This window comes from Rattus norvegicus, chromosome 8, assembly GCF_021556685.1.
Source record: "Rattus norvegicus strain SHRSP/BbbUtx chromosome 8, alternate assembly SHRSP_T2T, whole genome shotgun sequence".
Classification (NCBI taxonomy): Eukaryota; Metazoa; Chordata; class Mammalia; order Rodentia; family Muridae; genus Rattus; species Rattus norvegicus.
Window position 1 is genome coordinate 31,679,949 of NC_141541.1, and position 21,617 is coordinate 31,701,565.

Genomic DNA, 21,617 nt, shown 5'->3' on the forward strand with positions numbered 1-21,617 from the left:
ACTAAAAAAGAAGGCAGTGTTGAAGCCATGCTGCACACCGTGCCAGATGAGACAGCGTTCAGAAGGAAAGAGCACAGAATCTGGTGGAGCATGGGCACAATGCCTCCAAAGCCATAGGGCTTCCTTTAATTAGAGACATCATTAAAACAAATGTTCTTTGAAAATACAGCCATTGAAAAGACAACACATTAAGAAACATGGAAACACTGCAGCTTCTTAATTACAGGTTGCACTGCTTGGTTTAGTACCTATGCACCCCAGGTTTGGGAACCCTAAAGGATGGGGATGGGAGCCTCCCCATACTTTCACAGTTGGCAGAGAAAAGAGAATGGGGGCAGAGGCAGAGAAAACAAGACTTGGCTTGTGCACAGCTCCTGAGAGAAACAGCATATTCTACCTTCTAGTTTTCCCAGAAGAAAGGCTTACGATATTAGCAAAGTTGGAAAATGGCTTTGTGTGGTCAGCTGGGAGGCAGAGAAGTTGACAAATGCTTTTTAATAAGATATTAAAGGAGGCACAGCAGAGTCTAGTGTCAAACCCTGAAAAGGGCAAAAGCACAGAACCCACCTCCTTCATATGCTAGGGCCCAGCCTTGATAGCCAAGGACAGCTGGATGGGTGAACCTGTTCCCATGGGGATTGTATGTCACGCCTAAACTTGGGGGTCAGGCATGGAGAAAACTACTTTCCTTAGCTCGCTAACCTCAGTCATTCCAAGAGTCTTTCATCTGAACTTTTAAACATCAGCCCCGCCCTGTCAAAGCCAGAGATTGCAAGAATCCCCATTTTCTACATGAACTGAAGATGACACAGGAACAAATCCTTTACTTTCCAAATTACAAAGAACACAGAGCAGTGAATACTGTACTTGTTGAACATCAGGTCCACTTGATCTTTCTCAGACAGGGGAGGGCGGCCAACAGGAGATGGTAATTCTAGTCATTTCCAGACAAGGTAGAAAAAGACATTTCATCCCTTTTCTACTTACAGGCCAAGCACAGAGCAGGAGGAAGAACTGCTTCTTCTCTAGTATACCAGCATTCACCAGAGTTTTCCTATTTTGTTTTTAAGTTCAAAACAAAACAAAACAAAACAGTGGTCCTAAACTTTAGTCAGTGAAGTGGTGAAGATAGACTAATTTGGCAAGCAGAATTACTCTGAAGTCATGGTAGCATAGTTGTGCAGAGGCCCGTCCTCCCTTAACAGTGGGATGAAAGGGTATGGGTGGGAGTAAGAACAAAACTTCTACAAGCCTGAAACCAAGCCCAGTTCCAGAAACCAAGCAGAAGACAAGGAGTAACGACGGACTGCTTTAGGGAGGCAGATGGATCCCAGCGTCTTGTAGGGATCTAGGCTAAAGGAAATAGATCCTCTGCTTAGGGCTTGTTGGATAACTTAAATTAATTCCCTAGAACCCAGATGATGGGTTGCCAAGTGGAGTCATGTGGTGAAGGCAAACGGTTGCCTTCTCTGATGTTTCCCCTACAGGAGACCTAGCTCAGCTCCTAGCCATCCATGTATGACACCGTATCAGGGTTTCTCGTGCCCCTGTTTCTCACAAGTGAGAGAATAGTCAGACCCAGACCCTTCCTTAAGCTTCTGTTCCTGTATATTTTCTGACAAGCTAGAGAAGATGGAGAAGGGTCTGGTCCCAGTAGTGAGAGGCCAGAGGTGACTGTAGAAACTTCAGAGCACCACGTCCCGGACATCCAGAGAGGTAGCTTCCTGACCTTGAGTCTTCCTCCAACTTAGATGAGACAGGCCCAACCATTTTTGCCACTACCTCAGAACAGTCAAGGGGAGTATAAGACATGATTACCCAGAGCCTTGATGGCAGGTAAATGCCAGGGACATACTCAGCTTCTGTATCAGGAAGCCTAGAGATCCTGGAGTCAAGGATGTGTGCTCTCAACTCTGCTTTAAGGCTTGAGATAGCCTTGACACACAGCTCATTCCCAAGGAAGAGACTAGCTTCCAGAATGTTTCCTCTCCTTATCCCTACCTAGGCTGCAGAATCCCAGGAAGACTGCTGCCCAACCCAAGCCCCTTAGGTTCTTCAGAGAAAAGAATTTAAGTAAAAAACATGATTTGTTTCCAAGGTTGCAAGTAACAGCCAGTTGAACCTCACACCATCCTCCCCCTCCCCCAGTGGCTGGTATTTGGTAGATGGGGGTTCTGTGGTGGAAGCCCAGCAACTTCTTGGCCCCATGGGCCTACTGCCTGCTGTTGTTGTCAGACAGCTGGCCAGGGGTCCGCACCTCACCCAGGGAGGTTGTGCCCTCGAAGCGCTGTGAGGCAATGGCTGCCTGGTGGGACATGCTCTTCCGTACGATGTCACCCTTCCGCCACAACACCACTTCCTACAGAGTTGGAAGAAGGGGCAATATGGTACTTGAGAGAGGCTTGGGGATGCTTTTCCCAGGGGTTCCCACCCTGGTCCCAGGGAATCTCCAGGAATAAGTTCCTTTGCTCATATCTCACCAAAGCAATAGCTGCTAATGCCCACGTCCCTGGTGTAAGCCACAGAAGTGGGAGCTAGGCCTGAGAAAGCAAATCCTAGGTATCAATTGGGAATTTGCACTCCTGCTGTAGGAGTTCAGGCAGTTCCATGTTTCCTCTTCATAAAATAACAAGGATAAGGCTTGGTTATTTTCTTTTAACATTCTGCTTTAAGTATCAAGATGGCCCTCTGTGAGAACAGTGGCCTTTCTGTGTTGTGCCCAAGGGTACCCAGGGTCCTGGAGGAGACACCCACCTGCTGCTTGAAGTAGCGCCGTTCCTCCTCATCTATCAGCACCAAGTTGAGGTAATAGCGCACAGAGAACTTCTTATTTATGTCCCGCATGGTAGGCGTGAGCTCATACCCTGCCAGGAAGAGTCTGATGGGGATGGACTCACCTGTAAGGGTGAGGCAACAATGAGGGCAAGGGACAGAGGCACTGCAGCAGAACACCCATGCTAGCCGCAGCAGCTCAGCTCCAGCTAAGGGAGGCAAGGAACACAAAGCAAAGGGTGCCTCCTGCCCTTCGAGATGTTACCCCTTGTTTCCTGAAGTAAGTATGATTATCCAGCTCCATTCAGTGTGCGGTTTCTGAGCATACCCTCCCAGTGCTGAAAGCAGTGAGAAACACTGAATAGCACAGAGAAACCATAGGTACCATTTGCTATGTGCCAGGTATCTTGTTGGGTAGTTCTGCCTGGCTTTGAACTCACAGCAATTCCCTCTGCCTCAGCCTTCCGAGTACGGAATTAGAGTTGTGATCCAGTAAGTCTGTTAAGTTACTGGGTTTTTCTTTAAAAAAAATTTTTTTTTTGTTTAAACTTATTTTTATTGATGTGTATGCTTGCATCTGTATGTGGGTGCATACAATGTATGCTCAGGCATCTGTGGCAGCCAGGAAAGCTGGGAGTTATTCTGATAGAGCTGCTGCTGTGAGTGCTAGGACCTAAACTCAGGTCTCTACAAAAGTGCTCCTAACCACTGAGCTATCTCCCCAACACTTATCTCTCCCTCGAAGCTAGTCAATTTATGCCCCGGAATACATCTCCACTCTAGTAGTGATCTGCGGTACCGCGGCCTAGGAAACAGAAAACTCATCCTGGACTCTCTTCTCCAGTAGACAGTTTACTTCTGAATGCATCTGTAGCTTTCGCTTGGAAGACCAGAGAACCCAGTGACATATTTTATAGGTCCGATCACAGTCTAATAAGAGGAACAAAATGAGGGCAGCAGGTCTACTGAGAAAGGCCAACCTTTAGCTAAGTATAAACGAACCTTTAATTATCTGCTCTCCCGTGCCATTTCTCTGTGCCCTGCTTCGTTTGCACAGCAGAAAGGACTCTACCTGCACAACTGGTCAGAATGGAACATGAGAGTTAAGACAGCTGGGTTCCAACACGCTCAAGGGTCTGATCGGGTAAACACCTAAGAGTGAGTCTGCTGTCTCCAGTCTGCCCAATGTGGCATCTTCCTCCCACATGGAGCACCCATTAGGAATGGGCTACCATGCGCTTCAAAGGAAACGAAACCACCTTCATCCTCAGTTGCTACAGAGCTAGTAACAAATGTCAATGGTTGCTATTTGCTCGTTCCCAGGAATCATCCAGATTCCCAAACTATACAAAGAGCTTTCAAGCCGACTCGTCCTAGAGACCCTGGCTCCTGGTGTTGTCTGAAGCACCTGTAGCATGGGCCAGCAATCTAGTAGTGCACTCATGGCAGAGAAATGAGTTCCTGGAGTGAATCCCTTTACTGCAGCGAGAACCAAGCAATGAAAAGGGCTAGGGCGCATGGACCTCTTGCCCTCAGCCACAACACATGTCCAAAGGCCAAGAGGAAAGAGTAATTAAATACTCAAATATATCTTAAATCAGTTTTCAATTTTTGTTTTGATATGTAGGGTCTCATGCAGCCTAAGTAGGCCTTAAACTCTCTAGCCAAGGATGAGGCTAAACCGATCCTCCTGCCTCCACTTACCAAGGGGGAGAGATAGCAGGAATGTGCATGTGCCAACTGAGAGGAAACCCTAAGTGTATACGAAAGGTCAGTGTGGGGATGCTGGAGCTGCAGATGGGGTGGAAGCTGACGCTCCGTGGACTCAGCCTTTCTCTCCCCTTCCCACGTGAGTGCTAGGAACTGCCATGAGTTCTATACCAGCCACACGGTAAGGCCTTGTCTCAAAAAATAAATAAAAAAGATAGATAAAAGAAAGAGGTTTTACTCCAAAATCTGAGCCCTTCCCCAATGCTGATACTGAGCACATGGCCTGGAAGCATAGTAGCAGTGGTCCCGGGCCAGAAGGCTCACCTCGGACCGGCGCCCCGTCCATGATCTCATACTTGGCTATTGTGTCGTTCTCGTGGTACACGTTGGGACCCGTGCCTGTTGTCTCCCGTTTGATGATGTCTATCTCCATGTGCTTGATCTTGATTCTCACCAGCAGGAAGTAGATCTTCCCTACAATGACATCTTTCAAGTGGTACCTGAGGAAGAGAAGGTACAGGAAGGAGGACGGTGGTAGGTGCTAGCCCCTTTGTGTTTCCGCGTGGAGTACGCTGTCTAGGACGCCTCTGTTGGTGACAGGGGTAATGGAAGTGAGTACTCAACCTCACTTCCGGAACAACTTCTGCATATGACCTTAATGGAATCTGTGTGACTTTCCTCTTCCAAACCCTGCTCAAAGGAGATGCATTAGCATCTCCTCAATCAGTACAATCTCAACAATCAGTATTTGTTTATTTTCTCTGTCTCCACAGGATACACCTTTACGGTTTGGTTTTGCTCTTCCAGGACGGGGCTTCTCTGTTCAGCAGGGTTCTCTTGGCTGGCCTAGTTCTCATTTTGTACACCAGGCTGGCCTCCAACCTGTCTCTGCCTCCTGAGTGCTGGGATTAAAGGTGTGCACCACCTCACCCAACTGTACCACCAGTATTCTGTAATGTACGTGTTTTTCTAAGGCATTAGGCCAGTCTGACAAGCACAGGAATCGAGTCTCTTCCTTCCACTTTACTTTCCACACAATGCGTTTAGGGAGCTAGGCCCTAACAGTTCCTAGTAAATAGTTCTGTTCGCTCTAGGCTAGACGGCCCAGGCGAGGGCAGAGCAAAACAAGTGACTCTCCCTCTGCACGGTTGCCTGCTCTCTGGGCTCTGCTAGCATGGTTTATGCTTCTTAGCTAATAGGAATTTAGCCTCTAACTCTTTCTAGTCCCTTCCTCTGTGGGCTAGCCAATGGCGCTGACAGTTTGTGTATAAATAGCCCTGTATCCCAAAAGACAGTGTACTCTTCAAGCCCGAAGCTAGACTGAGTATGAGATCCCCGGCAGGGACTTCAGAACTGGGCCTCCTTCTTGGTAAGTGGGGGGAAAAGTAATTGGAAGACTTGGTTATTCAACTGAATGATTCAGGGTTCAAATAGGCAATTCCTGGTTTTCAGGTTTCTGCTACACACTGTTGCATGCTGCAGACTTTGAGTAGGTGACCCCACACATGCGGACACAGCAGGGGGCCACCAGCAACATTTCTTGGGGATATTCATAGGCCATGTGTGGATGCTAAGGTTTTCTATACTCATAAATGAAGCAATCATTTACTATAATGGAACTTTACACAGGAGCACACCCGTATGAGAAACATGTTTCATGTTTCCTATGGTACAGCCTGTTATACAAGGAAAGGAGTATCTATCCCTGCCTGCAAGTAACTGACTCTAAAACACCTTTTTCCCCCTGCTGACTAGAGGCTGCTTCAGGCTCTTACAGACAGCACTGCTGCCAGGTGCTGCCTTCAGCAGAGGGTGGGGGGTTAACATATGACCAAGCTGAGTAAGAAGATTGCAGGGGATGGGGGTGCTCCTTCCCAGCACTTATCCCCTATCCAACAGGTGGGCTAGGCCAAGCGGGACTGGCTCTAGGTCACAATAGTTATTTCATGGGGGCCTCACTCCAAGCCAGGGAACAAAGAAACATGTCACTTTGTTTCACAATGTTCTTGGAGTCAAGTTATGCTCCTGGTTTAAAATCTGTCCCAGTCAGCAGGGATGGAAATAGAGAAGAGCCTGAGGAAAATAAGGTCCTGCGACAGACCCAAAGTGGGATCCAGCTCAAGGGGAGGCCCCAAGACCTGACACCATTACTGAGGCTATGGAGCACTCAGAAAAAGGGACCTATCATGACTGCTCTCCAAAACACCCAACAAGCAGCTGAAAGAGTCAGATGCAGATGTGTGCACCCAAGCAATGATCAGAAGGTGCTGATCCCTCTGGTGGGATTAGGGGAAAATTGGAGAAAACTGAGGAGGAAGGCAACCCTGTAGGAGGACCAGCAGTCTCAATTAGCCTGGACCCCTAGATCTCTCAGACACTGGATCACTAACCAGGCAGCATACACCAGCTGAGATGAGGCCCCCAACACATACACAGCAGAGGACTCCCGGGTCTGGGTTCAGTCAGAGAAGATGCACCCAACCCTCAAAAGACTGGAGGCCCCAGGAAGTCTAGAGGTCTGGTGTGGTGGAGGGGGACAGGGCATCCTGTGGAGACAGGGAGGCAGGGAGGAGGTATGGGATGGGGAACAGTCAGAGGGTGGACCAGGAAGGGAATAAAATCTGGAGTGTAAAAATAAATAAATTAAATAAAAACTGTCCTAGTCAGACATGGCAGCACATGCCTGTAATCCCAGCACTTCTGAGGTAGGAACAGGACCACAAGTTTGAGGCCAGCCTAGTCTGTGTAGTTAAGTCTTTCTCTTGTTCCTAAACCCTTAGTAGGTGACCTGGCTCTCCTTAATGCCTAGCCTGTGGTTGGCAGCCCACCTGGGGACGGCCACTATGTAAGGAAGGAAGGTAATGGAAGACTGAGAGGGTGATGCTTCCAGTTTTGGATTGAACTTCAGATACTTTCAGGAACAGATTATATTTAAAAGGAAGACGTAAGACTGCCAGAAAATTCTGCACTTTACAAACAATTATATATTTTGACGTTCTAATAATAAACACGAAGTAAAACACAGCTTCCCAACTTGCCAGGTAAACGTTATTTTAAGACCTTTACAGAAGTGCATCAGGTATTATGTGCTGTAACTCGTTTTGGTTCAGGAAGGAAGCAGGCCACTGCCGGCGCATGGTTTCCTCGCTTTGATTTCCAAGGCAGGGAGGGAAAAAAATGATAGTGGCATTGTGTTCTACGGTTGTTCCCAGCCATAGAAGGAAGCAGCTTTACCTAGCATCCAAAACAAACAACCTAAAGGCTACCTCAGCTTGACTTTGAAAGGCATCCTAATGCTTACCGATGCGACTGGAAATGATTTAATATACTGACCTACGAAGTTTCTATTCCCTGGCCCATCTAACTGGCCTAACGTCTAGTGCGCTCTTTCTGTGGTCTTCCCCAGCAGCACGGTACCATGAAGCCGTCAGCGGACTCAGGATCTCTCTTACCGTCCGTAAACAGCTACCACACAAGCCTGGGGTTCGGAGACTTACTTGGATTTGTTGTACTCAAATTCGATGTGCAGGCAGTCCTCGATTCCAACTTCCATCTTGATGGATGAGTTCAGCTCGGGGTACGTGCTAAGCGTGTGAACTACAATGTCCATCTCTTTGACAACGTCGTTGAGGCGGCGGCTGATGGTGGCTCGAAGGAAATAGCTGTAAGAGATGGAGACACCCGACGTGAATACTTCCAGCCTCCAGATGCTACAGAGACCAGACTCCAAAGTTGCCCACCTGAGAGAACCCTACAGTAAGTAACGCTTAACCCTTTGGGCCTACACAGCCCTTTGAGAATTTATGGGCCCCTGTCTTAGAAAAAAATATATATATATATATGCACAGACTTCTGCAATCCCAGGTGAGGCTGGTCAAAGCCTTCCTTCCAAATCCTTTTGGGAGCTCATGGCTATGAATTAAGGACTTTGTCTTAGTAAAAGTGGTTTCTTTACTTTCTACTCCAACGGCATGGTTTTTATGACCCCTACCACTGTGAACCATCTATGTGGAGGGTTTGTTTACTATCTAACTCCTGGCTGTTTGGGCACAGAGATCTGGTCCATACTCTCACAAGCTAGTGAGACACATCAGCCACATGCAGGCTGCCAGCTCTGTGAGGCACTGACTGCTTCCAGGCAGTCCCTTTTATTTACCTCAGGAACTTCTGTCAGAACCACACAAGCAAGGTGTTTGTCCCTAACCCTCAGCTCTTACCTGTGGAAGACTGCACTTCACTAAAGGTTCAAGGCAAGGTTTCTAATTCTGTTCTGCTGTATGATGTTTTTATTTAGGGCCTAAGTACACCTTTGCCCCTCAGAGACTTTCTCTAATAGAAGGTCCCCTGCCACTCCAAAAAAAACAAAACAAACAAACAAACAAAAAAACAACAACAAAAACCCCACTGTTTTGCTTGGACCCAATTGACAGGCGGAGGGGAAAGGACTGAGAACTCCTGACATCTAGTATGCCATTGACTGAACGTAGTTTTGATGCTGTGGGGTCTTTGTTTTGTTTTTATGAGACGGGGTTTCACTATACAGCCCTGGGTGGCCTGTAAGACCAGGCTGGCCTCAAACATAGCAACACCCATCTGCCTCTATTTCCCAAATGCATAGACCACCATGTCTGATTGGATGTAGCTTTTTTTTTTGAGATAGGGTCTCACTGTTAGTCCTGCCTGGCCTGGAAGTCAGAGATCGCCCGTCTCTGTTTCAAGGCATGGGCCACCATGACTGCTCTAGTCGCAAGATAGGGTCTCACTGTTAGCCCTGCCTGGCCTGGAAGTCAGAGATCGCCCGTCTCTGTTTCAAGGCATGGGCCACCATGACTGCTCTAGTCGCAGGTGTCAGTTTATCTGTTCCACACTCAATGTCCAATTATTTTCGATCTACTACTGAAGTGAACTGCTGGATCACACAGTGATTCTGTTTAATTATGTGTGTGTGTGTTGTGGGGACCGTGCTGGTGCCCTACACATCAATTCGTCAAGTCTGCCTATGCCTCTCTACACTGAGCTACACTTGGAGCCCTCTGCTTGCCACCCCATGATTTCCCTTTCTAACTACAGTACCTTTCTATATAACACTAAACACTAAGGCAAACAACTGAGGTGTAAAGAGTGGGAGTAACCAAGCAAGGTGGCTTGCCCTTCTCCCCAGTTCCCTCTGCCTTGCTAAAAACCCTTAGATTGTATTCCTAAAGCTAGCCACCAAGGCCTCTTCCCTTATTTGGCCACTTCCTCCTCCTGAGGCTGACCACCAAGGTTCACATATCAAAGTGTCAAAATCCAGCAATCAAAAGCCCCCTTCAGCTGCCCTATTAACATGCCCAACATCTCATCCTAACACAGGTTTCCTCGTGGACCTTTATAAGCTGACATCTGCCTGTGGGCCACTTCTGTGTCTTCTCTATCCAGAGGCAGTCTTTTGTCCCCTGGGACAAATAACCCTGTCCCTCTCCCTTGTTCCTCTCCCTCCTCCTGTCTCCTACCTTTGTCTCATTTCCTGGCCTTTGACCCTGAGGCAAGTAAATCTCCTTTGTGCTAAAAACTTGTTCTTAGGGGTCACTGATCACTCCAGTGGCAGACACCTGTAATCCAGCCCTCGTTTGAGGTCAGCCTCGGGTACATAACAAGACCTTGTGTTTAGATTTAAAAACAAAAAATCAAAAAACAATTCCCATAGCCAAGCTAAGTGAGTGCTAGATAATCCTCAGTGGCACTTTCCCCAGAGTGATAGGATGGATGAGTCACTGTCTTTAGTGGGAATCTGGTGTACATATTTCAAAAAGAGTCTATAATAGTTCTGATGGATGGAGGGAAACTAGAAGAAAGAAAGGGAAAGGCTGGTCTCGCTGCAATCCTCACCATCCTAGATCCAGGCCCATAGGTGGTGGAAACAAGTTCATTGTGAGATCAAGACTTGGAGTCAGGTGATCAGACAGAGTATGCTGTAGCCCGGTGACGGCACATCATCTATGAGCCTGGAGCTGCTGTGGATTTTTATTTTCTATTACGAGAGGTCCAGGCATCAGTCTCTCTCAGTTTCTTGAACACATTAGCTTTTTGGTTTGAGAGCCCTAGAACGGGTCCCGATGACGCATTGCTAGGTAAGTGCACACTAAGCTATGTGTCCAGTTTTTAAAGACTCTATTATGCTCTGTGACATTTTTCAAGACTTCTGTTATACATGAAAACACTGTTTTCTTATCTCTTCCAAAAGGTGGAGAATACAGATCTAGAGTTAGAATCCTAAACTAGTATCTATTTTCAAAAGTTAACACTTTAAGTTAGAGTCCAAAATGACACTGATGTTCTGTGGGCGATCTGGATGGGAAGGAGTCGAGACCCCTGGAAGGCAAGTGGGGGTGTCTGTCTGCGGCCACCTCACATGTGAAAGCCAATTGCTGAATTTTCAAAAATTTTAAGAAATGGTTGTCAAAAATATCTATTATTCAAAGTACATAAACTTATAAATTCTCGAGGTTACCGTGTGATGGTAACAGTAAGGGTGACAGTGTCTGCATTTGGGTTGGAGAACGACCGAGGGACGTCCAGTCAGCAGGCTTCCCTGCAAGGCAGCCCAAGGTAACATGAACTAGCACACTGCAGCTGCCGTGCTTCCTTAGCTGCCACAGAGACCCCTGTGAGACAGGACCAGGGCCACAGCAGACACAAGCAGAGACACTTACCGCAGCTTCACATTCTGTCCTGTGTAGGATTCATACGGCTTTTCCACATGGGTGAACTCGAAGTCGAAGGCCTGCGATTGGGTGATCTCTCCTGGCCGAGCCAGGTCCTTCACCAGAGACACAAACTCATGGTGGTTCCCACGGTCATAGTAGAGTTCTGGAGGAACAACAAAAGCTTTTACATACATGAACCTGGAGAGGGCCCTGCAGGTGGGAGACACCGTTCTCTCCTGAAGGCCTCAACCAGACTTGTGGCCTTGTTTTAGGGTTGCCTCTTTTTCCCCTGACGCCAGCCCCTCCAATGGCTTTCCATACACATGCCTTCCCAAAGACACCTTCCTTTTTCTGTTTGAGACAAGGTTTTACTATGTTACTTGGGTTGGCCACTCACTCTTGGGCATAAGAATTCTCCTGCCCCAGTCTCAACTGGAATAACAGGCGTGCACCATCATGTCCAGTCGACACTTCTGCTTCACATATGGAGAATCCATGATACAGAGAAAGCCAGTACAATGGAGAGAAAATTCACTGGTTAAGAGCACTGTTGCTCTTACAAGGGCCTGGCTTCATTTCTCAGCACCCACCGGGTAGCACACAGCCATCTGTATCTGGACTTCCGGGGGTTCAGCATCCTGGTCTAGCCTCTCTAGGTACCAGGCATACATGTGGTGCACATACATACATGTAGTCAAAATACTCATACATATTAAATAAAGAAACCTTAAAAATAAATAAATAAAAGCCAGTGTGATGATCCAAGCCATTATTCCTGTTAGCAATCCACTGACTATGCACCAATACAGGTAAGAAAATTCTGAGATGGTTAGAACTCAGTGATTTTAGCATATATCAAAAGAATCAACATAAGCAACAGGGCACCTTGCTAACATTCCTGACTTTTGCAGGATATGAATGGCTACTTCATTATATCATCCTTACAATATAATCCTGCAAGAAGGGTAGATCAGGCCTTCTAATCCCACACTCCAGTTTGTCCCAGAATTCACTATGTAGCACAGGTTAGCCTCAAACTCACAGCAATCCTCTGTCTTCTTATTCTCTCAAATTCTAGGACTATGACATGAGCCCATGCCCAGCTGGTATTTTTTCATGATAAGCTCATGTTATCACCAGACCTATATTATTTTATCTTTTTATATTCTACAAGTTAAGAATTATTATATATAATAAAATATTGTATGTATATATACATTATAACAGTACATATTCAATACATCTGTGTGTATATATATATGTGTGTGTATGTATGAATATATAACAATATATACAAGAATTAAGTTGTTAAGTTGATATATACATGGTCTTTTTTTCTACTTTGGACTGAAGGCCCTTTAAAGATGAAGCCCAAAGCACTGAATTCTGCCTGTGATGACACAAAGCCCATGACGGCTCAAGTCTCATCCCTCAAATATCCTTGAGTTCCAGCACTGTGCTAGGCTATACCCCATAGGAGGGAGGTGAACTAGGACAATGGAGCAGCTGCTTGAAAAGCAAGCCCGCTGTCTCTCAGGCCTGGTCCTCATTCTCAGCATCTCTGGGGATCATCATTTCTCTCTTTCTCAGGGGTGACTGGGCTGCTCAGAGCTCTGTACTTGCTCTGGGTCCAGCTCCAACAGTATAAGATCTGAAGCTTTCATTGGGATCAAAACCTTCCTGGGTTCAAGAAACCAGATATTCTGCCTTTCTAGGGCCACCGCAGTCTTCAACCCTGTCCTGCTGGGCAGACCACCTCCTGACAAAGAGAAATAATCTCGGCTGTTAATCTTAACAGACTACAAAATCCCCACACTCCACTCGCCTCCTGACACGCTCATCCCGCAGGAGCTTTTCTATCGTTTAGGGGCGTTTGGAAGAAGAGTGGGCTGTTGTAAGATTTACTCAACGTGAGCTGAGGGTATGGTTTAGTGGCTGAGTTCCTGTCAGTCATGCACGAGGTGGCCCTGTGCTTGACACCAACATTAGCGGGAGAGGAGGGGGATGAGAAAGAGACAGAGACAGACACAGACAGGAAGAGAGACATACCAAAACTAAACAAAAGAGTAAACAAAACTCAAAAAGCATTTATCCGATTCATGAATATGGTAATAGTATAGATAATTCCACTCTAGTGATGCTATTTCCATACAAATTTACAGTGTACCCTGTGGTTAATATCCATGGCTCATTTCCTAACTAGTTACATCAATGGCTTTTTTTTTTTTTTTGGTTTGGTTTGGTGTGCTTTTTGATCCAGTATCTCTCTGTAGCAACAGCTGTCCTGGAACTTGCTATATAGACCAGGCTGGCCTTGAACTCACAGAGATCCACCTGCCTCTGCCTTGAGTGCTAGGTATTAAATCGTGTGCTAACATGCCCGGCCATCAGTCTTTTATTGCAAATACTCTACTTCCCTTTCTGAAGATGAAGTGCTATCAGCACTGGGTGGCATGGTAGGCAGCAAGTGATAATCCACAAATCCACTGACGGGCGATAACAGGTCCACATTATGCAGGAGAAGGTGAATAACCCAGTAACTAACTATGCCCCTAGTAAAGTTAGAACATGCAGAGAAGGACAGGACAGGACTGATCGGGCCATCTTTGGTGACAGGAAATCTTCCACTCGGTCTTGCTACCCAGCATGGTAGATGGTGCTGGCTCATGTGAGAACTGAACCCCTAACTTGAGATCCCTGTACCTCAGGTCCAGTGAATTCATATAAAAAGCACATTTCCCCAGTGTCCACAAACTTCCAGTAGAAAACTGCAGCATCAAGAGGAAAAATGGGAAGAGAAGGAAAAACACACAAAAGCAACCACCGTACAACCCAAAGGCAACGTGAGAAATGAAAACTCAGGGATGGTTCAGACTGTGCTCAGACTGTGGTATCTGAGGATACTAGCAATGGTGCAGAAGTCCAAGCCTGGCCCAGCCAGAGACTTGGGTAGAACGCCTTTCCTGTACAGCATCACATTCTCTCCAATGCTTTTCTTCCTATCACACGTGAGTATCATTGCCTACAAGAAATCCCACGAGAGAACACTGTGGTCTGAGGAGAGCAAGAATGGCCGTTTGTTGTTTTATTTTGTGGAGATGGGTCTTGCTCCATAGACAGCCCAGACTGGCTTTAAATTGAAGTCATTCTCCTGGTCCATGCTCACTGTTGCTAGGAATACATGTGTATGCCATCACATCCAGCTTGGAATGGCCTTTTTGATTTGCAATCTTAGAGGCAGCTTGGGAATGTGTCTGCAAACACTGTGGCCAAAGGGGCAGAAATAGTAGCTTGACACTGGTATTTGCCAGAAAGGTTGGTTTCATCTTAAATAAAAGAAGGCAGAAAATCCAAGTGTTCTAGCAAGAGACTTAGGCCCTAAATTTAGAGAATATTAAAAAGCCCCTCTCCCATCCCAAAGCATCAGCTAGAGTCACCAAACACCACAGGCCCTCAGGAGAGAGGGAGAAATTCTACGCCTCACTACATACTCTCCCTCTCCCGGTCCCCCTCAAGTAACTTCTGTCATTAGTTCCCTTCTTCACTCTAAAAGAGGAAGTACTTTTTGCGTTCAGGATGTTTTCCTGGTAATACCTGCCACCAACGGTCAAGAACGGAGGTTGCCACTGTAGAAGGAAGTTGAGCCATTGGCTTTACATCCTGGGACCTGCTGCTGGGCCACTGCCACATAGTCTAGATTTCGTGTGAGGCTTGGGAGAGATATAAAAGCAGCAAGAGTCTCGTTTTCATCTGACTTTCTGAGCCACAGAGTATATGATCAAGAGTCCTGCCTGCTACAGCTCCATCCAGCTCCTGCCCCTGGCAGACCCAAAGGAGCAATGCAACCTCTGGGTTGTGCATGCGCAGTTCTGCTCTGTGCAAATCTAAGCCCTGCTGACAACTTAGTAAGTCTGCCGGAATCAATCCAGTTAACCTCTGCGTGCTTTTGCGTTTGGTATTTCAAGAGTGAATGAGCTAAAATAAGAGTGTCTGGAGTTTTGTTTTGTTCTCTAAAGGACAGGCTTATTGGTATTGATGAGCTCATTATACACTTTTAAAAAATTATCTATTTGGCTCTCGGGTATAAGGATATTTGTGTCTGCCCATCTCTGCAAGTTTGACCTTCTAATTATATTTGGTTCATCTAACCCCATTAGCCTTCACGATTCCCAAGTCTGGCTTACACCTTTTACCAGTGTTTCCCAAAGGATTTCAGCAGGAAAGTGATTTCTTCCATAACTGCGCAGTAGCGCCCTCACTGCTCCTTGTAAACTACTCATCTTTCCAATCCACCAGTCTAACCTGGAAGGCTTCCCTTACCAGACATTCACTGGCATTTTTCCAATAGAGACTATGCTATGAGAAGAAGGGTACTAGATACAGAGAGGACAGCCAAGCAGCCAAAAAACAGGATCACTAAAACCTGGATCTACATTAAGAGCTAGAAACTGATTACTCACTTGAAACAATAGTCAAACTGCAAGGTCAGAGCAGTTGCTGCAGGACCCGGTGAGCCACAGGTCTGGCAACCTCTCTTTTCTTTCATTAAAGTAATTCCAGGGGCTATTAATGATGTTCAGAGTTCAGAAATACTTGCCTGGCATAGCTTTGGCTTCTTTTTTTTAATTTTTTTACTTTTATTTTTTAAAGATTCACCTATTTATTATATATGAGTACAATGTAGCTGTGTTCAGATACACCAGAAGAAGGCATCGGATCCCATTTAAAGATGGTCGTGAGCCACCATGTGGTTGCTGGGAACCGAACTCAGGACCCCTGGAAGAGCAGTCAGTGCTCTCAACTGCTGAGCCATCTCTCCAGCCCTATAGCTGTGGCTTCTTAAGTTTTTTCCTGAATTCAAAAGACGATGGAAAAGAAAAAGAAAAAAAAAAAAAAAAAAGAAAATCCAGAAAATAACTTCTGTAAAATTTTAGAACTGAACCAAGATTATCCAGGTGAAAAATGATCAATCAGCACTTTCTCTGTGCTAGCCACTGAGACTAGAGATTAATAACCCCTGGACTAGTGGAGTGGAGCTAGCCACCAAGACTAGAGATTAATAACCACTGGACTTGTAATGGAGTGGAGCTAGCCACCGAGACTAGAGATTAATAACCACTGGACTAGTAATGGAGTGGAGCTAGCCACTGAGACCATAGATTAATAACCACTAGACTAGTAGAGCGGAGCTAGCCACTGAGACTAGAGAGAGGTTAACCACTGGACTAGTGATGGATTGGAGGTAGTTTCTGGCCTTTGGGTAAGAAGGTAAAACAAGTGAAAAAAAAAAAAAACCAAACAAACACAAAAATGATGTCACAACCTGCTTGAAGAAAGGTAACCTTGGAACTTAGAAGAACAGAGGAAGACGCGATTAGCAGATGTTTGAAGAAAGAGTACGAATTGGGCAGGTCAATTTCTTCTTCAGAAAAGGAAAAAGTTAAAATACAAGTAGAAAGACACCAAACCTTCAGAAGGAACAGAGGTCTGTTTGGCAGTACTGGGGTTTGAAACCAATGCTTTATGCAAAAGAGGGTTTCTATTATTTATTTACTTCATTAAAAAAAAAGATTTATAGCTGGGTGGTGGTGGTGCGTACCTTTATTCCAAGCAGAGGAAGATAGATCTCCTGTGTGTTTGAGGCCAGCCTGATCTACAGAGTGAGTTCCAGGATAACCCAGTCTTGAAAAACCAAAACAATACAAAGCAAAAAAGATTTATTTATTTATGTATTTAGGTGTTTGTCTACATGTATGACTCTGAGGCAGAAGAGAGTGTTGGATTTCATGGGACAAAAGTCATAGACTGTTGTAAGCTGCCATGCGGGTGCTGGGACCTGAACTCCAGATCCCTGGAAGAGCAGCCGGTACTCTCAACTGGTGAGCCAGTTCTCCAGTCCCTATTTAGTTTATGTCTAAAGATAAGGTCTCACTATGTAGCCCAGGCTGGCCTGGAACTCACGATCCTCCTGCTTCAGTCTTCCAAGAGGTGGGCTGACAGGTGTGCACCACCATGCCTGACTAGAAGAAATGGGAAGAAGCTGATTGGTCAAGAAGTTAAAGAGAGACAAAGGCAGGCTGGGAAAGCTCCAGAAAGGGAAGAAATTATTCCCTCTATGGAGCTGGTAAAAAGCAAATAAACAAAACAGCTTTTAAGGTATTGACAACATGAGAATCGCCTCTTAGGAAGTTCATCCTTGCAGAGAATTACGAGCAGGGTATGGAAGAGACTGTCAGAGCAGGTTACTGAGTTAGACAAGGGGCAACAGCTCTAACTCCTCCAAGACCCAAACAAACAAATGCACAAACACACAAGCTGTTATACCAGGAAGGACAGCACTCCGTGATGGCAAGTAACTCTCTTGGCTGTAGCTACAGTTACGCACGAAACCTGGCCTTCTAACATGACAGAAGTCCCGCCCACTTGATACATAGTCAAAGAATGCAACCAAGGAGAAAACCACAGAACCACAACTTCGACAAAGTTGCCCACTGGCCTCGCTCCGGTGCCCCGAAGTCGCTTCGTAATAACTGTCTTAGATGGATGACACGGTATGTCATGCCCGATTCTTTGGGGAAGTCACAAAGATACTAAAGAAATATGAAGCTCAAGGAAAGTACTTTGTGCTGAATAAGCTGGTATATCCTTAATAGCAATCAATTTTAGGAATGGAAAGAGAGGTAGGAGAGGTGAGAAGAGAGACTATATACCACACATACCGAGAAAAGCCTTTCCTATGTTTTGAGACAGCGCCTTGCTGTGTAGCCAGACTGACCCTGAACTCCAGATCTTCCTGGCTTAACCTTTGGAGTCCTGGCATTACAAGAATATGCCATCGTGTCTGCTTAGAAAGGTCTTTCTGATATCCTCCCCTTGAGACCAAGAAACCCCAAGCCTGAAAAATAAATATACTGTTTCCAATTCTGGCTTGATCTATTATTATTCTGTCGCATAACCACAGATAATGAGCGTGAATGAACCTGAACTGTATACTTTCAGCACCACGCCCACCGCTAGCTGTGTGAAAGCTCATATGGCAGAAGTAAATGCTTTAAGGCAAACAGCTGGAAATGTCCTCCGTAAAAGTGCACATGGGCAGAGCAGATGAAGCCTACGGGGGAAGCCTGAATCAGTGGCTGTAATTCAGTTTGTGAAGTGGAAGTGTCTCACTGCACTGATTCTTACCTCTAAGAAGGAACCCTCTATCTGAGACATGAGACAGCCCCCCCAGTAGCTCATCATAATAACCAGGTGACTTTAACACACCTGATTTACAGCTGACAGAGCTGAGGCCCCAGCAGGTCAGAGTGCCAAGGTCCCCGGGGGAAAATTATCCCAAGAAGCAATAAAAGGTTTCAAGAAAATTCAGTAAGGTTACAAACTTGGCACGAAGGAGTGAGGCAAGAGACCAGGTGGGGCAATTACAGCAAACAGCCTCTTTGGCTACCTTGTATTTAAACAGAAAGGGACCTGGACACCATGCTGTCCTCCTAAGAATGGCTCATTTCATACTGTCTGAATGAAGCAGGGAACTTTCTGAGTTATTCATAATCAGGCAGTTGATGGTATAGACAAAGACTAAAACATACCTGTTTTTACCAGTATTACAGAGCAAAAGAACTGATGTAAGAACTTTAAAACTCCTACTTAAAATACCAATTCACAGTAGGCCAGAACTATTTCATATACTATTTTATCATAAAATGCTTTGGATTTATAATGTGACCTGTGATTCTTTACTAGGAGGGACTTTATCCTCCGTGGGGACACCCGGCAATACCTCAAGGCATTGCTGTGTGAAAAGAAGGGGATGCCCTGGTTTCTAGCTCAGGAAAGACTGAAGATACCACTAACGGCCTGCCACAGCAGTGATCAGGCTCCAAATACCAACCCGTCCAGGCCAGAAGCCAGAGAGGAACAGTGTGCAGTTCACCCTTCACTCTCTTTTCTGGTACAGCAGCAGTATTTTCACGTCCTAGCTTTAAAAAAAAACCAAACAGCTCCTTTATGATCACCCAGTCTGCAGCTAGATTTCATATTTTTAAATACCAAAAGGGAAGATGCTTAAGGCCAAACAGTGGGCTGCAGAAAGCTAGCTACCAGGACTCCTTTTCCAAGGGTTCCTCCCACCTTCTGTAAAAGCGAGCAAACAGATGATAGGCTCGACTCTCAGCATATGAATTTAGCGAGCTTTCCCAAGGAAGTTGCAAAAATCAGTATCCGTATGTGCAGTATGGGGTACAGGGTAGGGATTTCCTGACTGGTGTTCATCATCCCGGGGGCCATAATCTACTGGTGACCTCATGATACAAATATTTTATTTTAGAAGTACCCAGGCACTTTGATGACACAAAAGACTCAAAATACTTAAAATTGGTGACAACCCAGTCATGATGGGGGCAGCTCCCCAAATCTTTGTGGGGCTTTGTTTTATTTTGAAACAGGGTCTCACTATGTAATTCCAACTGGCCTAGAACTCACTGTGTGAACCAGGCTGGCCCTCAACTCAGAGATCGACCTGTCTCTGCCTCCCAAATGCTGCAATTTAAGGCATGTACCACCAAACTCACCCGGCTCCCCCAAATATTTTGTTTTACTACCTTCCTTTGTCTAGGTCTATTAAAATTAACAATATTTAAAGATGGCTGTTGAGCACTGCAAATTTTCAATCATTTAACTGTATAGTCTTTGCAGCATCACTTCTTTGACTTTAAGGAGAAAAGCAGACAACTGAATACTAGCATTGTTATAAAGAAGTTTGAGGAATAGAGGCAATCAGAAAGAGGCAGGTTAGAGGTATTCGAAACATGCGCATGGAATGTGGTACAGAAGGGAGGCGAGATAAACGGAATTTATGAACCCTGTCTACCACACTGTATTTTAAAGGGGGGTGCGGTGGGGATGATGGATAGGTGGGTGGGGTCGCCACTTAACTTTGTATTGGATCTGACAGCTGTAGCTGTCAGACCCACCTGCAGAATATTGTCTAAGCGCCTCACTTATGAAATCCTGGGTATAGGAGCAAAGCTGGGAGCACACTGCAAAGACAATGGGGAGACCCAGGCACCAGGTGAGCATCCAACCATACAGCAGAGGGCTCCCTACCTAAATCTAGGCTGTCCCCACCTCCCCAGCAGCACGCTGTCACTTTTGGCACGGAAGAAGGTAATGAGTGCATGGGGGAGTCGCCCACGGGCGGGATTCGTGGGTGAATCTCAGGCTTTAGACTGCAGTTGAAAAGAACCTGTCGCAGGCCTCGCAGAAGCTGGGCACTGAAAAATCTCTGCTCCCAGCTTGTCCCACACTCGATTCCAGGGGTGGACTGACGTCCCGGGCTTGGGAAGATCTCAGGGAATAGACTCACCGATTTGCCCAATGAACTCGATCTTGATGCCCTGGTGCTCTAGTCGCTTGTTGGGGTTCTTCAGAGATAGGCTCACCTTCCCCGAGACGGTTTCCCCGTCGTAGAAGAGGAAATATTTCTCCTTCTTCCCGTCCTCAGTCTTGTGCTCTGCTCGCTTCCTACTCTCCGCATCATTCAGCAAGATTTCCACCTCCACGCTCTGCCCGAAGCCGAAGAAGCTCATCTCCCCGCCTGGCCGCGCCGGTGTCGGCACAGACTGCTCCCTCCCTCCAAGGCTCGGGCTGCCTTCAGGGAAGGCAGGCCGGAGGGCCGGCTGCGGGAACGCGCTGGACGCCGCACCGCAGCCCCGCTCCTCTGAGCTGGGCGGTGGGCGATCGCCGACGGCCTGCGCCCCTGGGGAGAGGCAGGGCGGAGGAAGGCGGTCGGCTGCGGGTTGCGGTGCACAGAGCAGCGGTGCACCGAGAGGCCAGGCACAGTACCTCCCCAGATCCTGGCGGTGCAGCGACTAGGGCCCCGGGAGGAGAGGCGCCAAGCACGCGCGTCTCGTCGCCCACCGGGTGGGGTCCAGCGCCCAGCCGCACTCACTGAACTGCCTAGACTCCCGCGGCGCAACGCACCGAAGTGCTACGGCAGCGCCAGGCGGGGGAGGGGGCAAGAGAACTCCGGCCCGGATGCGAAGAAGATGCCACGCGCACGCGCACGTCTTCTCCCTCTCCACCCCCAGGCCGTCAAAGGGTGCGTTCATGCGCGCATGAGCAGTGCCAAAGGGCGCCTTGTCTCTCTTAGTTAACATGGCGGTCCTGGCCTCTTTCCACCAGAACTCGGGCCCAGATGTTCCGTAAAGTCTTAGCACTACAGGTGCGTCTTTGTAATATTTTGGTTGCATTCCTCTTACTTCTTTGCCCGATAAACGCCAGGCTACTCTTCACATTCGAATACGAACAACGTTTCCGTGCTGTCTGACGGGGTGAGGTACCTTTCACATGCACGCTCAGTGTCACTCGGTAGGGGCAAAGGTGACTGCTTATTACAGGAAGTATGCTGTCTCCACAGGCCCTTAGGTTCCCTGTCGTGTAAGAAAAGCA

General features: G+C 46.8%; 2 protein-coding genes across 2 annotated transcripts in view; one reads left to right on the plus strand and one right to left on the minus strand.

The window, feature by feature from the left end:
* Nucleotides 1-82: 82 nt before the first annotated feature.
* Vps26b (VPS26 retromer complex component B) lies at nucleotides 83-21,190 on the minus strand. Its single transcript, NM_001106809.1, has 6 exons — nucleotides 20,533-21,190; nucleotides 11,175-11,331; nucleotides 7,980-8,144; nucleotides 4,807-4,982; nucleotides 2,755-2,897; nucleotides 83-2,359 (listed from the first exon to the last, which is right to left on the minus strand). The coding sequence occupies exons 1-6, from the start codon at nucleotides 20,753-20,755 to the stop codon at nucleotides 2,213-2,215; spliced, it is 1,011 nt and encodes a 336-aa protein (NP_001100279.1). The 5' UTR covers nucleotides 20,756-21,190; the 3' UTR covers nucleotides 83-2,212.
* A 137-nt stretch (nucleotides 21,191-21,327) lies between these two features.
* Nucleotides 21,328-21,617, plus strand: part of Ncapd3 (non-SMC condensin II complex, subunit D3) — a 69,251-nt gene continuing 68,961 nt past the window's right edge. Inside the window, exon 1 of the mRNA NM_001034000.1 lies at nucleotides 21,328-21,390. The gene's annotated coding sequence lies outside the window, so the exon portion shown is untranslated. The remainder of the gene's footprint in view (nucleotides 21,391-21,617) is intronic.